The following is a 21,950-nucleotide window of genomic DNA, read 5'->3' as shown; positions in this document are numbered from 1 at the left end:
CCTCTGACCATCAGGGTTAGGGGGGGAGCCAGAGGAAGGCAAAGCCTGTCACCTGGCTGAGGGGCCCCAGCACATCCCCAGGTGTGCCTTGGTTACGCCCCCCTCCCCTGGGCCTGGGCCAATCCCATTCCCAGGGATGCAAGTTTCTCTGACTTCCCATAGTGATAAAAGTAGAAGGACCAGTGTTCACCACGTGGGGACACAGGCTCACCACGAGGATCCCAGTGGAGAGGCCCTGTGGTGTGGTGAGGGGCTGGCCGGGCACGGTCTGACTCCCCTGCATCCCCCACCCACCTGGTGACTGTGGACCTGGATGAGATGCCCTTCGACTGAGCACCCTAAGGCTCTGGGACTCTCCAGACATGGCAGGTTTAAGGAGACCCCAGACACATCTCTCAATAAATGATTTGTATGTGGCTTTTCAGAGACTGGGTATTCTACTCTGTCACCCAGGCTGGAGGGAAGTGGCACAATCATAGTTCAGTCCCTACAGCCTCGAACTCCGGGCCTCAAGTGATCCTCCAGAGTAGCTAGGACTATAGGTATGCACCACCATGTCTGGCTAATTTTTTTTGTTTTTGTAGATATGGAGTCTATGTACCTAGGCTGATCTGAAACTCCTGGGCTCAAGCAACCTTCCACCTCAGCTTTCCAAAGTGCTGGGATTACAGGTGTGTGCCACTCTGCCCAGCGTCAAGGGTGGTTTTTATACTTTTATTAGTTGTGCAATTGGACTTGATGCCTTTGCAAATAGCCTGTCAGGGTGCAAATGGTCCCTTCTGGGGAGCCGGTGGCCTGGGGAGTCTTTGAGGAAATTCAGGCTCTGCTAAGGACACACTTGGTCTCTGGTCCAGAGGGGGCACACTCAGTGTTCCCACTATGAGGTTCACAGCACCAGCACCTCATAGTGGCAGGGCTGGACCCAAATAGCAACAAGGACAGGTTCTTTGTGGGTTTTTATCCCAGCTCCACCAACCACAGCCCTTTTTGTGTTAAGCAACTTGGAGTGGGGGGCATCTGTGGGTGGCCGAGTGCCAGGCTCCAGAATGATGCACTGTGGGGCAGACTCCAAACCTCAGTCACTCAGGGAGGCCAGCTGACCTCATCACATGATGACTCCTCAGTCAGGTGCTGGAGACACCAGCCTGCAGCAGGGCTGCTGCACGGACTGACCCCCAGTACCCACGAAGCGCTCACGCACGCCCCCAACCACAAACGCCAGCAAACACCAACTGCTGTGCTGAGGTCAAATTTCTTCAGATATATTTTAAGTTGTATTTACAGACTGTGAGTAACTGGGGCTGGGAGGAGGGAGGACAAAATTTGCTCAGTAAAAATGTTTGAACAGAAAAAGACTGAAAGGAAACAGAAGACAATAACAGGAGTGATTGATCTTTCCGAGCGAAAGGCCAGGCCTGTTCCCTGTTTTCTCTACACTTGTTTGCGTTTTCCAATATTCTGTAATGAGCGTTACTCTTATAATGGAAAAATAATAAAGCTTAAGTTATTTGTATTAGATACTTCCCTGATTAAAAAAGTAATATATGTTCATTGTAAGCAATTAGGCAAGTGGAGAGGAGATTAAAATCCTTCATAAGCTCAGCACGCAGAGTGACGGTGGCTAATTGCATGGATACAGTCCTTCTAATCCATTTTCTCTGCATATATGCATGCAGAATTGGCATGGTATGATCTATTTCTAATTTAATATTACACTGTGAGCATCTTCTCATGTCACAGAATATTTGCTGCAATTTAATTTTTGCTGGCTCCATAATATTCCATTGAACCATAATTCATTTTATCGCATCCCTGCGGTGTGCCATCAGGAATTATTTAACAATCTACTTCAGTGTGTTGGGCCTGCTTTGCCGCTTCGAAATACCTAATACTTCTTGATGGGTTTTAAATCAATCTTCCTTTCTTCAAAACCAAAACCAAACCCCCTACCGTGCTACCTTTCTAAAGGAGATTTTCTTTAAATCATTTTTTTTTCTTCTAGATTCACATAGGACCACTGGATCTGGGTAGCGGAGCTGACTGATTTTTCCCTTTTGTTTGAAGGACCTCCAACCGTGAGCTGGCTCTGCTAGACTCAAATACACCCGCCTTCCAAAGGTGTGAGTGCAGGTTGGGGAGTCCGTGAAGGGCAAGGCGAGGGTACCTCAAAGGCACTCTCTACTCTTTGTTTCCACTAAATAGGAATGGAACCTGGGTACCCTAATTCATTGCTGGTTTCAATGTGGGGAGGGGGATTTCAGGACAGAACAGTCAGGTCAGCCGCGGGCCCACAGATAACAGTCCAGCAAGGAAAGGGGGTGCAGCCTGCCCCACACCCAGGCTCGGCTGTCCCTCAGGGCCAGGCCTGGCCATCAGCATCACACACTGAGGAAAGGAGCAGGAAGAGCGGCAGGAGGGACACACGTCACCCTGTCCCCAGTGGCTCCACCCACGGGGACCAGATGGGGTGGTTTCCACTTGGTTGTCATTTTATTTATTTTCCTAATTTTGTATAACAAGATGTGCTATTTTTATAATTAGAAAATGCAAATAAATACAAATGTACATTAAAGGACACAAAGGACCCATTGGAAAAGATTAATCCCTTAGTGTGCAGGTGTGGCCAGGCAACTGCAGGTCTCCAAAGAGGTCCACACAGTGACGAGAATGACCACAGACTGCTTATTCCCATCAAGGAAGGGCAATTTGTGATTTGCGATTCACTGGACCAAATATTCTCAGCCACAGGAACGCCATGCGGTAAGCAGCCACCAATTAATTGTCAACATATTTAACTTTCTCGTTTAGTTTTTAATGGCCTTATTAAAACCATAAAATATGCTGCGTTTTAAATAATTCATTTAGCTAATCTTGTGTTCTGAAATAGGCTCTCTTTCAGCATCAACTAAATAACCTCCCCCCCAAAATAACAGCCAGCAGCAACTTAGAGAGAAGGTGGTGGGTACAGGCTCACACTCAGGCACACACACGCATGCACATTTGCACACACGTGTCCCGAGCATCTTCCACTTCCCCACACCACCCCCTCCACACAGCTTGGCTACAGATTGGACTTGTCACTAACTCGCTATTTCCAGGCAGAATCTAATTTAGCTCCACAGCTGTGCACTCACACATCGCAAACACATTTGCTCACTGCTCTCCCTTCTCAGTGCGTGAATGCTAAAAATATACCCGGCCCACCGTGCTTTGCTTCCAGCACCGGGGACGCACGCGAGGGCTCAGCGCCCGGCCGGGCCCTACTCATCGCTCAGAACTGGAGGCTGAGTTCTGGTAATTACACAGCGCCCCAGTAAGTAACTAACACTCCACCCTTCGGTGAAAACACACTGTGCAAAGCGTGTCCAAAACCCAGTAACCACTGAGCAGTCAGGCTCCAAAATAAATGGGTCTTCAAAACACAGCCAAAGAGAGCCAGTGATGTCCGATAAGCCTGGGTCCTCAGCCCTATCAAGTGTGCAGACAGGGCAGGGCATGGAGGGCTAAGGGGGAAGGGCTACTCACCGGGGGTCCGTCGGCACCGGGCATTCCTGGAAGGCCTGGTTTACCCAAGGGACCCTAGAACAAACCAAACTCTGTTAGGAAACACTTGGGCTTACCCAACCTCTCTATGTCCCCAATGTCACTGTTCAACGTTTCTGCCTCAGGAAGTACAGCCAGAGGTGCTCAACTCCCACTAATGGGAAGCACCAGGCACCTGCAGCTCCCACAGAGAAGGTGCCGCTCCCTCTTGGTGTTCCCTGAGCCTTTGAGTTTCACTATAGGAACAAAATCGCCCCACCAAGCATTTCGCCCCTTCTCTCCTCACCTCTGCTGCCCGAGGAGCCTTTCCCGAAGGCCTCCTCTGCCCCTCACGTTGCTATGTTTTCCTTGTGCCCCTCCTCCTGGTAGCCCAGCCCTCCCAGGTCCATTCACACAAACATCTCCAGAGCTTGGCACAGTGGTCTAGCCTAGGGCATGTAGTATCCCTTTGGCAGCTGGGGGTCCCAAGCCTGGCAGCCTCCCAGCCCTCTGCATTTCTAGGGATTCCCATGACAGGGTTACCCCGAGAGGCGCTCGTGATACCCTAACTGCCTAGTGCCTGGCTAAGGCACAAGCTGTCACCCCAGGGCTTAGGACATGGCAGGTGCTGAAGACATACTTAGGGTTGCCAGATTTAGCAAAACAAAACTAAGAGCAACAACAGCAACAAAACAAGATGCCCAGTTAAATTTTTATTTTAGATTAAAAAAATAGGTCAACTGTAACCAGGTGTCCTGCATTATTTTTCTTGTTAAATCTGGCAACCTCCATACATGCTAAAGAATGAATGAACAAGTCTAAGAATCACTGAGGAATAAAACCCCAAGATCTTGCTCATGTCTGTCACTCAGGTCCTAGGACTCAGGCCTCAGTGCCTCTGGGTGACCCTAGGCACACGCTGTGAGCCAGCAGCAACCAAGGTCCCAGGCCAGGCCAGGAAGTACTCCTACAGGTGCATGGCGGCCGTCACCACGCAGCCTGGGCCCTCCTACCTTTTCTCCTGGTGGACCGATTGCACCTTGGGGGCCTGGAAGACCCTAGGGTAGGAAAGAAGAGGATGAGGGGCCTCCTGACTCACAGCCCTCCCTGCCATCCACCAGGTCCCAGCCAAGCATCCCTCATCCAGGTACCAGCCCGGGTTCCATTTCACTCCAGGCAAGGTGAAGGCAGAGCCCTGTGGGTTCAGCCCAGGGAAGCGGCTGGAGATTCCACCTCCCACAGCCCGATGCCAGAGCCGCCTCTCCCAGGCTCACTTACCTGGGCACCTGGGTTACCCTGCTGTCCTGGGGGGCCAGGTTCTCCCTGGGGACCCTACAAGAGACAAGAGGCCAAAGCAAAGGTACTGAGGTGAGCTCTGGGCACTACACCCCAGGCTTGGAGCCTTGCCACGGCCCCAGTCCTGGTCGCCCCTCCTCCCTAACTGCTTCTGAGTGCCTAGGGATAGACACACAGGGGCAGCGGGGAGAGAATGGCAGGTGGGTCCTGCTGCAGAGAATGCAGCCAGGACTTAGCACCCTGAGGCTGTTGGCATTCATGCTGACATTGGGGGCAGCCACTTGCTTATCAGATACACCTGGACACCCATCCAGAAGGCACGCAGGAAAGGAACTGACCAGGAAGATTTTATTTGGCAGAAGAGTCCCAAATCATCCTGTCACACTGAAGTCTCCTGGGCCCCTGAATGAGACAGGGGTGTGCAGGAGATGGGTCTCCCGGGGGATGTTAACACCTGCTATGCTCTGCTGACCGGCCCTGGTGCTAAACGGGCCAGGCAGGACTCCTGGCTTCCAGTGCACTGCTCTGCCACTAAGGGTGAGCACGGCTGCCGTGCGTCTATAACCTCCTCTTCATCTTCCTAGCGGCCTAGACAGCAATGGTCCTGCCTACCTGGGCAAGCAGCATGCCAGGGAAAGTCACCATGACCAGGCTGGGTCCCAGGTACTTACCACATTTCCTTTGGGGCCTGGTTGGCCATCCATACCCGTGACACCCTGCATCAGATTTAGTAAGAAAACAACACATACTGAATACAGAAAAATTAACAACCCAAAGCAAAGTCCCACCCAACCAGGCTCGGATGCCTGCCCCACAGTGCAGCAGAGGACGTCACAGTCTCTGGGGAAGGGAACAACTTGATCCTAAATCTCTTCCCCAGAGGGTTCACTGATTAGCTCACTAACCCTCCCCTAAGGGTCCCAGAGCTGCCAGGCCCCAGCATCCCAGGAGCAGGACTGGAGTTCTAGAAAAGCAGGTCAGAGGGGTTGAGAAGAGTGGAGGGACAGGCCCTGTCCTAGGAAAGCCGACCACCAGGGCAGAGCCCCCCTGGAAGCAAGGGCTTCTGCCCCCTTCCAGAATTTTTTTTTTTTTTTTTTTTGAGACAGAGCCTCAAGCTGTCCCCCTGGGTAGAGTGCCGTGGCATCACAGCTCACAGCAACCTCCAACTCCTGGGCTCAAGCAAATCTCCTGCCTCTGCCTCCCAAGTAGCTGGGACCACAGGCCCCTGCCACAATGCCCGGCTATTTTTTGGTTGCAGCCGTCGTTGTTGTTTGGCAGGCCCAGGCTGGATTTGAACCCACCACCTTAAGTGTATGTGGCTGGTGCCTTAGCCGCTTAAGCCACAGGCGCCGAGCCCCCTTCCAGAATTTTTGCAGAAGCTGCTGAGAGTTCTTTCAAGCAAGGATGAAATGTGGCATCCTGGGATTCTGTTTATAACCCAAACCACACTTGTGTGCCGGGAAAGATGGCGGCCAGTGAGGGGAACAGTAAAGCCAGTGAGCCTCAGGCTCTGCCTGCACGCCCACACCTGTGGGGGTCCTTTCTTTTGCCCACAAGCAGTAAAGACTTGCTGTGCAGAGCGGTCAGTGCACATCTGCTGCCCTGATGCCCGCATGGGCCACCAGCTAGGCTGTGGGGTCCCAAGGGTCATGAGGAGGACAGACACACACAGAGGCAGCAGGACTTACGGGAGGTCCGGGAGGGCCTGGGGGGCCCTTAGGCCCAAGCAGACCTCGTGGGCCCTGCAAGAAGAAAGAACAAAGAAAGTTTCAACTCCGCCAGGAACCCTGGCCTTCCTCTCTGTCCTAGGACTCTGGGCCCCTCCAGCCTCAGCTTCTCCCAGAGGGCCAGTGGGTGACTCCAGGTCTCCCAGAAGTGAACTAAGATGCCCTCTCAACCTGCTCCATCTCATATCCCCACCCCGTGAGCACTGGGAACTAGGGCCGGGTGCCTGGAGCTGAGGGGTGCTCAGGGTATCAGGCAGCATCCCAGGGAAAGGGGCCTTACAAATCTCTCACTGCTGATAACTGCCCAGGGCAGGCGAGCCCACAGCTCTCCTGCAGAAGTGTGGTACAATTTTACCCCACTGCCTGGAGCGCTTTTGTCCAACTCATTCCCAGCCTCCTCTGGAATCCCTCTCAGCAATGACTCTGATATCAGAGGAGCCAGGCTGCAGGGAGGGGAGGCAGAAGAAACTAGGTCTCTGATGGGAGCCCCCTGCCTGGAGGCTGGAGAGCTCAGAGCTTTTCTGGATGGCTACCCTGCCCAGGAGCTAAGCCTCCCTCCCTCCTGCATCTGTGGGGGGCCTGTGAGAAGAGACCTACGCCCTGTGGGAGGCACAGCCCAGAGGCACCGCTGCTCCCAGCACGGTCACAGAATTTACCAGTCGGCAGGCCCTGTCTGCCAGGGGGCTGCTCCCTATGACAATCCACCGCCCTGCCGGCGAGGAATTAACCAGCCTGTGAGCAAGAGCGTGGACATCGAGTGCCCTTAAATTTGACAGAACCTTTTCAGACTCAGTAGAAGAGAATCCTTGTCATGTTCATTGCCTCTTAAATGTTTCCTTCATTATTTTAATACCTAGTCACATAAATGTTTCTTAGAAGCTAATAACCCAGAAGGTATTGCTTAGACATGTGGGAAGGAGTGAGCAGGGCTGAATTCTCCTCAGCAGCTAATCAGACATCCAGGGTGTAATTTAGTCCCAGATGAATCTACAGATGCCAACCCCTGCCCTCTTCGATGCCGCATTTGCCATATTTCTCATCAATTAGCATCGCCAGATGCACACAGCTGCACAGACTCAGGTAATGAAAAAAGAGATAATTTAAAGCAACAGTGAGTGGAAAGTAATTAATGTCCTTTCATCATCGAGGAAATTTGCTTTGGGCCTACGTATGAGTCAGCCCGGGGTAAAGACCTCCTCCATGCCAAGGCTGGGCCTGTGCTGGAGGGCCCCACTTTGGGATAGCACAGGACAGGGCTGGTGCAAACCCTGACAGATTCAGGCTCTGTGACTGCCCAGACCCCACCACATCCCTCAAGGGCCCACATGTCCTCCCACAGGAAAAGTGCAGACCAGCTCCTGGGAGCTGCCAACCAGCCTACTGGTTGTCCTCTGTCTTCTTCCCCTGGGAGATACCCAGATTTGTCTGACCACGAGGCTGAGCCCCTCTGCCTGTCACCGTGCTGACCTTCCACACTCCCGCCACCCAGGCAGTGGACTTACAGGCTCCCCAGGCAGTCCCCTGGGCCCAACTTCGCCGTCATCACCCTATGGAGGAGAAAAAAGGCAGGATTTTAGGGACAAGCCATAAAGCCTGGACACAGTGAGACCATTTTCCTACATCAGTGGAGAAGGGGTCTTTGTCCTGAGGCTATGCCAGCATTTGCTGGATTTATCAGGCTCTGTGCCATCAGGAGCTCCTGGGAGCTGTCAGGTGGGCAGACATGGGGTGATAGGCCAGGCCTGGGGCTGAATGCCCATTCGGGAACTCACAAGCCCCCACTCCAAAGCAAAGCTAGGCAGAGAGACTGAAGGCCATGGTTCACTTCATGAACAAAGTATACTCAAGTGGGCACACCAGGGGAGAGCCAGAGATCCCTGGCCACCCCCTGTGGAGCACACCAAAAAGAGCCTTTTCCTTCTGGCTCTAGACAGGCGCGCCAGGTTCCACCAGCTCACACCAAGGGCCACTTGCAAGCATGCTGTGCCTGTTTAACATGCCACGGCTCCCTCCCACCTCCCGCAAGTGCAGTACATGCTCTCCCACGCAGCCTGCCTGCTTGTGGGTGCACATCTCACACATACACCCTGATGCCTGCGGTCATACGCAGCCATGCACATATATGTGTGCACACACACGCACACACACGACCACACCTACACACACGCACACAGGCACACACATTCCATGCACCAACATGCAGACACCCATGCCTACATGCATGCACACCAGGACACACATGCATCCCACAGGCCAAAACACATACAGCCATGCCTACATGTATGTGCATAGGGACATACATGCATCCCATGTGCCAACACGCATGTGGCGATGCCTACATGCACGCACACCAGGACACACATGCCTACATGTATGCACACAGGGACACACACGCACACAGGCACAGTTAAAAACAGCATACATTCACACGTGTGCACACAGACATACACATACACACAGGGACACATTCACATATATGCACACACATGCACACAGTCACACACATTCACACACATGCACAGTTGCATGTGGTCACACACAGGCACATAGTCACAGACACAGTCACACACAACCACACACCGGCACACACATAGGCACACACACACACAAACAGGCACATAGTCACAGACACAGTCCCACACACCAGCATACACACAGGCACACACACACAGTCAAACAGGCACATAGTCACACACAGTCACACACATATGTGTACATATGTTTCCTCTGAATTAAGAAGCGCAGACATCCAGATGCTCCCTCTGTCCTTCCTCATCTTACAACAGACTGTGCTGAGGCCTGAAAGCTCCTCAAACAGAAGCGTCACTCCCCTTCCAGGGCTTCCCCAGGGCTCCTTAAACCTTTTCCCTAAAACCCCCCTAACACCCATAGACACTGTCTGAGTGCCTGAGGTGCATGTAGGGAGAGGCCAGTGGGGCCTGTGCCGTAGTCCCCCCCAAGCTATGGCCTAGATGTGGCACTCAGCCTCCAGCCCCATGCGGACATTGAGTGCAGATCCCAAGTGCTGCAGGTGCACACACCCCAGGCCCTGAGCTCCCATGGAGAACAACTCCCCTCCTGTGTCATTGAACTGGTCACCTGCCCCCCTACCTCTTGAGCATGAAGGTTAATCCCACCACCCTATTCTGTTCACCCAAATCCTTGTGCTTGGCCCCTGGGCACCTCCACCCAACTCCCCAGCTGGGAGAGATAAGCAGAGACACTGAGCTCAGTGAAATCTCCCAGGGGGCTAGGGTGCCTGCCACCTGCAGTTACAGGTGCCCTTTCTGAGACCCAAGAGAGGTGATATGCTCCCCGGCCGCACCCACTGGCAGGAGGGACAAGGCCAGTGCAAAGGCCTGTGACCAGCATTATCTCACACACAGCGCAGCCGCCTCTCCACACGAGGTCACCTTCCCACTCAGAATTCTCTTCCCTCTCCCACCCCGCCCCCACGAGCAGCTGGCCAGCCCCACTGCCTCAGGCCTTTCCCTAAACTCACTGAGGAGCAGGGCAGGCAGATGCAGCTGCAGAACGCTGGGATACCTACCCTTTCTCCATCATCTCCTGGAGGGCCAGGGGGGCCAGAAGGACCAGGGTCACCCTAGGAGGTGAACAGGGCCAGTGTTAGCCTCTCCTGAGCAGGCCACCCAGGGGTCTCTCGAGTTCCCTCTTTGTTTTTCCCTAATTCTGGTAGTGAGACTCCCACATCCTCAGATCAGTCTTCCGGTATGGGGGAGATTCTTTTGAATATGCGGTAGGCTGAGGGCTGAGGCTGGTTGTGGAGACTCACCTGAGTCTCATCTGGGTGGCCCAACAGCAGGAGGGTTGCTACATGGGGACCGAGTGGACTGCACAGGGCCATAGACACACACACAGAGCCAGGTCCGAGCTAGTCTCAGCCTGCATTCTCTGTGGGAGCAGGGCCACGTCTGCAGCCCCACCTTCACACCCATGGAAACAGCCACCAGCTAATGGCTGCAGAACTCGCACACAATCAGGCAGGGACTGCCTTCCTGGCTGTGCAGTTCTCACATCATTGTTGGAGAAGACAGATGCAGCACTTTGGATAAATTGCAACAGCCACTTTTCAGTGTATTATGGAATATAATAGATAATTGTTACTGGCAAAATCAACAAACCTCTGTGCGAGTTTGTATGCATGTACATATGTGCCTATCTGTCCTCAATGTACTAAAATATAAAAGAGGCATCAGAGAAATCTACTCCAAAAAGAAGATGGTAAGAGAGAAGCCCTACACCAAGCCGTAGAGGCCCCCGCACTGTTTTCTTACCCAACAGGGGTAAGAAAGCCTGGATGGGCGGCCAAGTATGGCCTTCCCCTCACTGTTCCTTAACAGGAACAGCCACTGGAGACCAGCTCTAAGCCCCCAGGACCACCACTCTCATGGTGCAATAGTAGCTTATTGGATCTCCTACCCTGGGACAAGATCTCAGGAAACACAGGGTGGACTTCCAAAGGGAAGGGCCCATTCCTCACACCCTTTCATGCCCCTGCAGTGAGTGGGCCCATTTGGCTCATTCACTATAAGCTGCAGATAAGAAGTCCAATTTCTGGGTGGTGCCTATGGCTCAAAGGGGTAGGGTGCTGACCCCATATGCCAGAGGTGGTGGGTTCAAGCCCAGCCCCAGCCAAAAAAAAAAAAGATTTAGAAATCTGATTTCTTTGGACTAACAGAGACATCCTCCTGGGGTTCATCTGCATTTGCTGACCCTCGTGAGGTTCCTGTGCGGACCATGTTGGAATGGAGGGACCTGAGCCCGTATAAGAGATCTTCGTGGAGGGGCCTCTCGAGAAACCCCTCCACCGCACAGCCGTTTCTCTTCCTGAGAAAGTACTTACCCTCTGTCCCTTCTCACCTGGCAACCCAGCCAGGCCATCAAAACCACGGTCACCCTGCAAGGAACACAGAAAGGCCACTTCAGATGACGCTGTGTAAATGCAGATGAGTGATGGCCGCCCTTCCTGGGGCCATGCTTCCTGCAGCACCTAGGTACCTTGGACCCTTGTTGGCCACTGGCCAACCCTCCCACCACATCCAAGCTCCTCGCCCCCAAACACCAACACAGGCTGCAAAGGGAGAGGTGACTTTTGTCCCCACGTCCCAGGCCCTGGGACTTACGGACAGTCTTGTAGTATTCCTGACGGCAGCTGCAGCCTCCATGTGCACAGGCACAGAGACTCTGTCTGTCTGCCCAGTGCTGTGACCCAGAGCCCAGCGGGCTGCCTGCCACATAGAAGGTGCTCACACTCTTTCACTGGCTGGCCCTGCTCACCCTGGCTCCCTGGCCAGCAGGAACAGAGTCCTGCCTCAGACCAGGTGTTGCAGACCATGTAGGGTGATGTCCAGGGCAGGATGTTTTGGGTTTTCAGTCATTTTGTTGTTGAAAGAAGACCTAGTACACTGGGACAGACCCAGTAACACTGTCTTCTCCATCCAGCACCCCAGGCTACCTGCTTGGCTCAGGGCTCATGGGAAGCACGGTGGAGTCCAGCCATGCCAGTTCACAGGAGAACAGGGATAGTGGACACCTGGCATTTGCTCGTGACACAGTCCTTATCCCCCCTTCTATATAACAGCTACTGTCCCCATTATGGGTTCCTCAGTTACAACTCAGGCACCTCCCGTGGCCTTGGACAAATGCTTGCAGGGGCTGAGAAGGGGGGCAAGAATGGGGAAGGTGCCACACACCAAAGGGTAGAGGGTGGACACACCCAAGCACAGCGGTGGCCCCAGGGGATGAGCTCCTGGTGCAGCGCTTGTCAGCGCCCACATGCGGGCTCCAGAGCACAGACAGCCCCTGCCTGGATGAGACTTCCAGCCCCTGACACTCGCCCTGCAGTGCAGCCGCAGCCCCTGCACCTCCAGGAACAGTCTCATGGTTGGTCCCACCCCAACCGGGGCGCACCACCTACTAGAAAGGAGAAACCACCCACTCCGAGAAAACTAACTGGGATGGTCACACTTGCTTGTGAAATAAGTGCACGGAGTCCCGCCTGTCTTCATGTCAGATGCCAGAGCAATTGACCCAAGTGAGAGTCACTTGTCATCATAACCACAGCTGTCACATAACCAGTGTCCTAGTGGCATCATCAGTGTGACCACAGGGGTGAGGGGCCTGAGACCCAGAGGCACCAGAGGGCACACAGCAGCCTACCTTGGGGCCAGTCTGTCCAGGCATTCCTCTGGCTCCGTCACTCCCGGCCCGACCCTGGAACAGAGAAAAAGTGTCAGTACAAAAGAGCCTGCTGTCACCGAGAGCCCTGAGCAGTGGCTTTCTAGTAAAGCATGTGAGGACACGCCTGCCACGGGCCCCAGCCTGCATGGCCAGACTGGTCAGAGGACCTGGATGCACTATGTCTCACACCAAAGGACTTGACATGTGGGGCTGGCCTTTAGGGGTCATCCTGAACTGCCAAAGGGGACAGTGCCACTGCCCCTTCAGGTTTTGAGAGGACAGCATGATGCAGCGGATGAGGCCACAGTGGGGAAGAAACCAGCATTGAGCCGTCATCGTGGGGGACATCAGTATGCAGCCCATGAGAGGGTGTGCTGAGGATGTGACGGCAGGATGGCGCCTTTCCACTACTCAGAAGGCAAATGAAAGGCCAGAGACTCAAATGGGAGAGAAAGATCTAGGCATCCTCAAACTACGGACCGCGGGCCACACTCAGCCCACCTAGGACATCTTCTGGCCCGCTGGGTGTTTTTGCCACTGCTGCCTGTCCTACTTAGCAGCCGACTCATCCTGGGGCCTGCAGTCTGGCCCTCCAATGGTCTGAGGGACAGTGAACTGGCATCCTGTTTAAAAAGTTTGGGACTCCTGAAAGTAGTCCATCTGACTCAGGAAGATAGCAAGGCCTGGAAGGGCACCTGTCTCTTGGACCACACGGCTGCCCAGACAGCCTGTCCCTAAAGCAGCCAAGGATAAGCCCACCTTGTGTGATGAGGGGTCCACCTGACCAGCCATGGGCTGGGGAAAGGCCTGGACCTCCCAGAGCTCATGATAAAGCTCCCTACACTCACAGGGGGAGAGCCAGCCAGGGGACAGGGACTCGCTGGCTGTTATTAAATCCAGCCAGACCTTGCTCGCCAGCAAGGCCCACCCTGTTCCCCATCCCCATGTACTCTCATATAAGGAGGCCATCGCCAAGCAGAGGGCACCTGGGGCACACGGGGAGTGGCAGCCTTGGGTCCCAAAGTACTGCCAAAACAGCAGAGGCAGCCCCTACGAACAGCAGACCAGACAGAAGGATCTGGGCAGGTCACAGGGATGTGTCTGCATCAGGGGAAGGAGGAGACTTGGGGTGAATGCTCAGCTCACAGAAGGTTCCAGTTGGTACTCCAGGGCAGTGCCGCGCCCTGCCTGGCAGCCCAAGGGCCTGCAGGAGCCTCTCCTGAAATTTCTAAATGCTTTTAGAAATCAAGAGAAGTCTCTCAGAGAAGTTCACAGGCACAGCATGACACTGTCCTGCTAAACACTGGGACACTTCCATAACCCACAGGGACTTGCTCCCTACAGGCTACCCTGGCAAAGATCTTGGGAGGTTGCTTAAATGCCAGGAGCCTGGCCTGCAGCTCTGGGCCCCATGGCCACTGTCCTCTCTTCCCAGGGGACCCATGGGGCCTGCTTCATGCCCGGCAGCACTCATGGCCCTAACACGATTGCACTCTGCCACTGGCCACATGAAAACCTCTTCCCTTATCTTCTCTCTTTTATTCCTGGTAAGGCTAGACAGTTATGTGTTTACGAGATACATAGGAAACCTTAAGGGAATAAAATATTTTTCAGAATCTGAACCAAGATAAATCACGCAATTGTCAACCAAGAATCACAGAATTCCAGCTTGGTGGCCCTTTGGCATCATCCAATCCAGCCCCCCACTGGTGCCCGGATCCCTCCCCAGGTCCCTGGACCTGCCACGCCCCAGCTTGTTCATTTTCACTCACTATCTACAGTTCATTCCCAAGATAGGGCACCTGGAACCAAGAGGGAATTACTCATTTTTGTCATTAGACTCAGAAACTGAAGCTGCTAAGTGGTAGCTTGGGTGGACAGCGTGGCTGGAAGAGGCCCAAACACACACAGCACCACGCCAAATACTGTCACCAGAAACAGTCACTGACTGAACAGGTCCATTTGTTAGATGTGACGAAGGTTATCTGGTGTCCAGCAGTTTATAAACACACACCCTCTTTCAGCAGCCATAGTCAGGTGGGACACGCTAGCTCCACCCAGGAGGACAACATGCCAGCCAGACAGTGCCAGGTAGCTGGGAAGCCGGTCCCCTGGCTTCAGCAGGCACCTGGCTGTTCTCCCTAAATTGGGGCCATTTCTGCAGATATGATGCTTCCCCAGAGACATAAGGCCCACTGATAATTTTACCTTCACGACACTTGCTGCCCAAGTCCTGGGAAATTGCTTTAATCAAAAATGGTTATCAAACTGGATGAATGTACTCAAGGCAGAGGCTAGGTGGCAGGGACAGGTCAGCTGTATCTACCCCCAGGACACAGAGCAGCTGGCTCAGATGTGGCTTTGGAGATGGACATGCCCTTCAAATGGAGTAGAGCAAGCTGCCTTGTGCTAAGAGCTTGGCCTGTGCCTTGAGGCACTGTAGAGGGGGCAGCTCCACCCTAGACTTGGGCTCCATCAACCCAAACTGTGGTCACTGAACCACAAACTCATGGGCATCAAACACATACCCGTCTTCCAGGCTTCCCCGCTGGACCAGGTGGACCCTGCACTCCTCGGGGACCCTGGCAGGAATCAGAGGACAGAGAGTCAGTGGTGGGTCTGTCTTTTACAGAGGAAAGAGCAAAGTCTTGTCCCTGAGCTTGCCAATCCAGCCCGTGACTTTTGGTCCCATCTGCCAACATGGCATTGCGGGGACAGCCCTCTTCCAGAGTGAGAGTCAGGGACAGGAAACAGAGCCAGCTCATTCCTGCCACCTCCAAGTCACTTCTGTGCCACGTGCAGTGTTGCAGGAAGCCATGACAATCCCACTCATTTCCTTGAAGAAAAGCAGCAGCCGGGGCACCATCACCCTCACAGTCACTGCACCCAAGAATGGGGGTGCCCTCCAGAGAGCAAAGGCAACGTTCCCACATACCTGAGGCCCCATGTCTCCCGGCTCGCCCTTCAGTCCTCCGCTCCCAGGAGGCCCCTAGGAGACAGTGCTGGGTTAACACCTGCTCAGAGGAGAGTTGGGAGCAGGGGAAGGCTGCTGGGGTGGCCGGGGGAGGGGACAGGGAGGGCTTCGCCCCGTTGCCAGCACACAGTCTTTAGCACCCAGAGCCCGACTCACTGACTCCAAGAGAACCAGAGCAGGAGAATGTCTGGGCTTCTTCCTAATTTGGAGCTAAACTCTAGACTGGGGAGCTCCCCAGAACCACAAAGCTCATGGAGACGTTTCTCTCCAGGACAAACTCGACTCTGGTCCATCATAGCCCTCAGCTCTGGGCATGTGTACACATTCTATGGGCATCTGGGAAAGGTGCCCTGGAAGTGGGTGGCCGGCCCTACATCAGCCCCTATGAGCAGGGGACTGAGCCCAGACCCAGTGATACACAAGTGCTGAACCTCCTGGCAACCTCACATGTTGTGGAGAGCCCAGAACCCAGCCACCGTGCCCATCACTGAGCCTGCACCTGAGGGAGACCTGGGTGAGAGCTAAGAAGGGCCGAGCAGGGCCAGGCTGGGACCCAGTGCCTGTCCTACACTGAGTTATCTTGATTCTGAAACAGGGCTGCCATGATTGATGGGGCCCTGGATGAAAGAAGCTTGGACCCCCAGTTCACCAGGCAAAGTCATCGCCAGTCTGAGGGAGGCTTCTGAGACTTCCCTAAGCCCCTGTTCCTCAAAGGGGCCACACTTACGCCGAGGTGCCCTTGACGGCAAATGTGGGGATTACAGCTCGTGGTGTGTTCTCTGCAGGGTGAGTTCTAAGCTCACAGTACAGGGGTGAGGAGGAGCCTGTCCCCCGCCCCCCTCAGCTCTTCCAAGTCCCTTCCAGTTTAGACAAAGGTGGGGGATGTCTCCCTGGGATGGCTGATGTCAGTTCTACCTCAGACTCCCCCCAAAGCAACCTCAAGGCACTGTCAAACCCCCACCCCACCCCCTCACACAGGGCTGAAGTAGCACCAGGACACAGCTTGTCCGTACTGGGCACAGAGACTGGCTGAGGGACACTCTGTATCCACATAACTATATGGCCACCCACCACTGTCCACTGCGGACACAGGCAAGGCCAGCCCAGACGGGGCACCCAGCTCCCAGACCACCAATGACTTACCATGGGGCCAGGCCTCCCGGTAAGGCCCATCGGGCCAGCTGGTCCCCTCAATGCCAGCTGCAAAGGAAGCAGAGACATGCTGAGGAAGAAGCAAAGCAGGAGGGAAGGGGCAAACTGGACAGGGACTGGACAGGGCAAGGACGGAGGCTCTGGGAGCCCACCCACCTTACTAACTGGGCTCCCAGCGCCGACCAACACGCCGAAGCCAGGGTGGCTTCCACCTCCTCTGTCTGGGCCTCCCCAGCTCCTTCCTCTCCCCTACACTGCGAGGGCCGCTCCTGCCCCTCCCTCACCCCTTGCTGAACTGGAATGAGCCTCCCTGGCTGGGGGGAAGGTGCTGGGGGCGTTTGCCGGGGAGATCAGGCTGTGTCACCGCACACTTTCTGTCTCACAGGAGGCACCTGGAGCACACTCCAGCAGCTGGGGAAGCATTTGGGGGGATAACGAACCCCACACCACCCTGGGCTCTCTGTCACCCATGACCCCATCTGGAGGTGCGCCCACCTGCCACCTCACAGGCCCCACCTGATTTCCCAAAGAACTGCTTCTCCTGCACATGACTCTGTTTCCCCAGCGGGATGTCATGTTTATTTCAGAAGTTTATTTTACATTATGAAATCTTCTCCTAAGCCCATCACTCACTTGGCTTCAACTGAAATATCCACAGATAAAATGCCAGCCAGGCAGGCGCAGGTCAGTTAATCTAGCTACAGGTAATAAGGTTTGCTACACGCCATCCTGCATCACTCCGGCAATTTGTTCCATAGCAACGACTCTGTACTTACACCGTCCTGTAATTACCCATGCCCCATGATCATTAACATCGACTCCGGGCCGCTCAGGGAGCCACACAAATATTTCCCAAACAAGGCATTATCTAGAGCTTCACTGCATGCCCCACTGAAGGATCACCCGCCCACAGGGCAGGGTTTACTCCTATCATGGGCAATCAGCAATCTGGAGCCGTGTCAACTAAAAACGCAGTTCACTGGTTAGCTAACTTATGGCAAGGAGACCAGCACTCCTCTGTAGACCCTGCTTCTTAAGAACCCCCAGAGAGCCATGGGGCTCTGGAGCCCAGGGGCTTTCACCTAGAGGTGCAAAGAAGACACCACTTACAGGAGCCACTGGGGTTTCTCTCTGCGTTTTGGGACCCCAGCAGAGTGTGCACATGCGGGGTGGGGGTTCAGCCCAGGGTAGAGGTGGCCCGTCAGGAAGTTAGAATCTGGACCCTCAGAGTGGATAAGGACCCCGAGAAACCCACCAGACATCCCTCAGGACACCGAGAGCTGATGCTCCCATGGCTCCACCCCAAAGGCAGGCACACTGGGCTCTGGGAAGCACTTCCCTCCAAGCCAGGCCTGAGCCAGTCCCCCAAGTCACATCAGCCTCAGGGCTGGGCTGTCCCCTCAGCCAGGACCCGTGCTACTCACCCTGGCCTGCTGCAGGATGGCTTGCGCTTGGGACTCCTGAGCTGAGACCATGGGGCCCTTGGAGCCAGCATCACCACCGCCACCAAATCGGAACTGCAGGTGCAAGGTAAAGGTCACCCTGACAAACACCACCCAGCCAGCAGCACGGAGCTGCCCGGCCCCAGGTAAGCCTAAAGCCCTAGAAAGCCCTTTCTGGTGTCAGAGCATCTCCCCTGACACCCCACAGCCCCCAGTTATTGTTGAGAAAACCCAGGAGCAGAATGGAAATGGCTGCATCAAGGAGGCCTAGAAAATTGTTCCTGCTCCATGCTGGGCCCTGACTGAGCCACGATCCTGGGCACCAGGTGGATGGGCAGCACCAGGCTCTGGAAAGCAAGTCTCAGTCATGAGACGGATGCCCAAGACCAGCACTCTGCACACCTGCTACAGCCCAGGCAAGGGGCTCACCCTCCTGCTGCCTCCCCAGCAGACCTGCAAGGTCAGGGGCAGGTCAAGCTCAGGCCTGAGTGGGAGGTGGGTGCTGGTGACCAAGGGGATGCATGCACAGTTTTCTTTCAGACAGAAGGGCACCACTGCCTTTCAGAGATGAACCCAGCTCAGACACCTGGCCCGCCCAGTCTACTCTGCCTCATCAGCAAGATGCCCCGGGGAGCTCAGCTCACCGAGCCTGAGGTTCTAAAGGTCAGCTTATGATCATTTCTAGAAAATGCCTGTCAAGAGCAGGGGCCGCTGTCTGAGGTGAGCCAGGGCTATCCTGCCTGTAAGATACACCTCAGGGCTAACATGAGATGCCGCCTGTATCAGGTGCCCCAAGGAAAAGCCTGAGAACTAAACATCACGGTCTTCAAAGGGGGCTTGGTGTGAGCACCCCACCTTCTCACAGGCCCACTGTGACGCGCGGGGTGCTTGGGGCTGAGGGGCAGGGAGGGTGCGCCCAGCGGGGCCATCACCCGTGGCAGGGCACTGGGCCCTGGGCCGCCCACGGAGCCTGAGAAGCAGAGACCAGAGGGACTCCTCCACAATGTGATGGACACGAAAGACAAACGTGCCTCATTTGGACACGTTGCTGAGATCCAAATCTAGAAAGTTCTGGAATGAAACCACCATGGGTACAAAAGGTGGCAGATGACCCCTGAGGGTAGCCTCCAAGGCCACACCTTGGTGGCCCCCAGCTGACGAGCACCAGCTGATGCCCTGGAGAGCTGAGCATGTGACCTCATGTGACAGGAATGGAGAAAGGCCACCCATGACAAGAGCCGGTTTCAGGAGCCCCCCAACCTGGGCCCCACCCAGGAAGGAGTGTTCCTGTCCTCCCAGACAAGGATACTCACAGGCAGCATGAGCATGGTCCCCGGAGGGCCGGGCAGGCCATCGGCCCCAGGAAGGCCGGGGCGTCCAGGGGGACCCTGTGGACAAGAAGCCAAGACAGCTGGGTCAGCACCACTGGGGACAGAGTGGGGCTGTGGTGAGAGTGGGCCGATCGGAAGACCCAGCCACCGGGAATATCCTGGGAGTGCTCACAAGGACGCGGGACCCCATGGCAGGGAGCCCCAGAAAGCCTGTCCCAGACGAGGGAGGGACATCAGCATGGCTGTGAGCTGAGGATCAGGAAAGGCAGGAGCGCTGATGACAGAGGGAGGCCTGGGCTGGATCTCCAGGAACTCCGGGAGAGGGAGGCGGAGGCTGCCTCCCAACAGGCCTTGGCCGGACTCTGCACAGTGACCATGAGCCAGGAGGAGGGTGGGGGGTGCCAAGGCCCCTCCTCCCAGGGGCCCCTCCTCCCAGGGGCCCCTCCTCCCAAAAGCCCCCTTCCTGGTCCCCACATCCAGCAAGACACCAGAAGTCGGGGCTCAAAGGCCCAGTTCATCCTGTGTTCCCAGCAAGCGGCTCCTCCTTCATCTGGGACCAATCACCTGCCTGTGGTTGCTCAGATGGAAGTTGTGACCAGGTGTCCACTTACTTAGACATGTAAGGGTACGGAGTAAATGAAGGGACCATCCACGAGAATGCAAACTCACCTGGAACAACTTTGAGAATTCTACTTACACAAACAACACAGCCCTCTCCCCAGACCCAGCTACTCTGGCCTGTAAGGCAGGACCAAGGCAACGCCACAGGGCTGGTTTCTCTAGAGCAGGAATTCTCAACACTGGTGTCGCAGCGCACTGCTGTGCTATGAGTGGATCTTAGGTGTACCACAAAAATTTTTAAATCACTAATTAAACTGTTTCAAAAGAAGTTCAAAGCATAATAAGTATGTTCCTATTATTATTCCTTTTTTTTTTTTTGAGCAACATAATTTAAGTATGCCAATGAAGTTTATATAGATTTAAGTACACTGTGAGATAAAAAAAAAAAAAGGTTGAAAATCACTGCTCTAGAGTAATCTGGCCGGCTTCAGGACCATACAAGTGTAAAACCAACAAAGTGTCTTGTTTTCAGAACCACGTGTTATCAACAACTAGTTCACCAACGTGGGCAGACTCTGATGGGCTCTGGGCAGATGATAGGCGTTCTGCATAGAAATGGAAGCTTAACCTCCCAGAGCGGAAAGGACCCCAGGGCCACAGTCCAGGATAACTGATGCGGGACAGCAAAGCTCAGAAATGTGCGATTCAGCCCAGATCTCCAGCTGGGAAAGACCAAGAACATGGATGAGAGCTCTCTAGAAGGGTGTGGAATCGTCTGGGCCTGAACCAAAACTCTCCTGCCTTTCTGTAGGTAAAGGTGACCACCCAAGGGACTGTAACAAACTGGTCACCAAACTGGTCACCATAACTGGTGGTTTACATAAGGAACTAGGCCTACCATACTGACGTGAACATGAGGCTCATGTCCAGTCTGTAAAAATCAGCTGGGTGGCGCCTATGGCTCAAGGAGTAGGGTGCCAGCCCCACATACCAGAGGTGGCAGGTTCAAACCCAGCCCCGGCCAAAAAAGAAAAACACTGCAACAAAAAAAATCAGGTCACCTTGTGGGGCGGTCAGTGCAGGGAGGTGGTCAGCAATGGAGGCACTACTGTAGTTACTTTTCTGTATGTCTAAGAGGTACCTCATGTTCCTGAGAAATGTATAATAGTGATTTATGGAGTGAAAGTGAAATCCCCTTTTGTCTCCAGATACAACCAGCACTCAAGTTCTGCCCGTGCTACCAGGACTAGCTGGAAACTGGCATGCCTGACACGCGGCATCTGACGCCCCCGTCACTGCACAGGGTGTGCGGCTGGAGAGGAGCCTCTGTTCCAGCGGGACAGTCCCTCCCTGTGGCTCTTCAGTTTCTCTCTCTCTCTTCACTGTCAGCGACGGCCCATTTCAGAGGAGCCTCATCCTCCTCTGCTTCGTGCCTGGAGAGTTTCCCACGCATGATAACTCTCTCCTGGTACACAGTGCATCGCTGCCAGTTCGCACCATGATGAATAATGGCGCCTTCTGCTAGATAAGTCCCTATGAGCAGAATTACCAGGTCCAAGGATTTACACCTTTAAAAAAACACATCCATGGACACTGCCAAATTGCTCTCACCTGTCATTTTGGAAAAAAATTCTCAGAAGACAAGAATCTGTTTAAGAAAGAAAGACTAGGCTCGGCGCCTATAGCTCAACCGGCTAAGGCGCCAGCCACGTACACCTAAGGTGGCGGGTTCGAATCCCCAGCC

At 54.5% G+C, this 21,950-nt stretch overlaps 1 protein-coding gene across 2 annotated transcripts in view; it reads right to left on the bottom strand.

Annotated features, from left to right (window-relative positions):
- Window positions 1-21,950, bottom strand: part of COL5A1 (collagen type V alpha 1 chain) — a 179,024-nt gene that overhangs the window by 68,828 nt on the left and 88,246 nt on the right. For both annotated transcript variants that reach the window (XM_003794863.3, XM_012808312.2), the window contains exons 12-25: window positions 19,628-19,702; window positions 18,297-18,389; window positions 16,864-16,920; window positions 15,682-15,735; window positions 15,275-15,328; window positions 12,726-12,779; window positions 11,410-11,463; window positions 10,096-10,149; window positions 8,048-8,092; window positions 6,507-6,560; window positions 5,490-5,534; window positions 4,801-4,854; window positions 4,536-4,580; window positions 3,526-3,579 (exon numbers count right to left, since the gene is read on the bottom strand). In XM_003794863.3, the coding sequence (XP_003794911.1) occupies window positions 3,526-3,579; window positions 4,536-4,580; window positions 4,801-4,854; window positions 5,490-5,534; window positions 6,507-6,560; window positions 8,048-8,092; window positions 10,096-10,149; window positions 11,410-11,463; window positions 12,726-12,779; window positions 15,275-15,328; window positions 15,682-15,735; window positions 16,864-16,920; window positions 18,297-18,389; window positions 19,628-19,702 (792 nt within the window). The remainder of the gene's footprint in view (window positions 1-3,525; window positions 3,580-4,535; window positions 4,581-4,800; window positions 4,855-5,489; window positions 5,535-6,506; window positions 6,561-8,047; window positions 8,093-10,095; window positions 10,150-11,409; window positions 11,464-12,725; window positions 12,780-15,274; window positions 15,329-15,681; window positions 15,736-16,863; window positions 16,921-18,296; window positions 18,390-19,627; window positions 19,703-21,950) is intronic.

Source organism: Otolemur garnettii, unplaced genomic scaffold, assembly GCF_000181295.1.
Source record: "Otolemur garnettii isolate 467f Iridium unplaced genomic scaffold, OtoGar3 scaffold00087, whole genome shotgun sequence".
NCBI lineage: Eukaryota > Metazoa > Chordata > Mammalia > Primates > Galagidae > Otolemur > Otolemur garnettii.
This window is presented reverse-complemented; position numbering and strand designations above follow the sequence as displayed.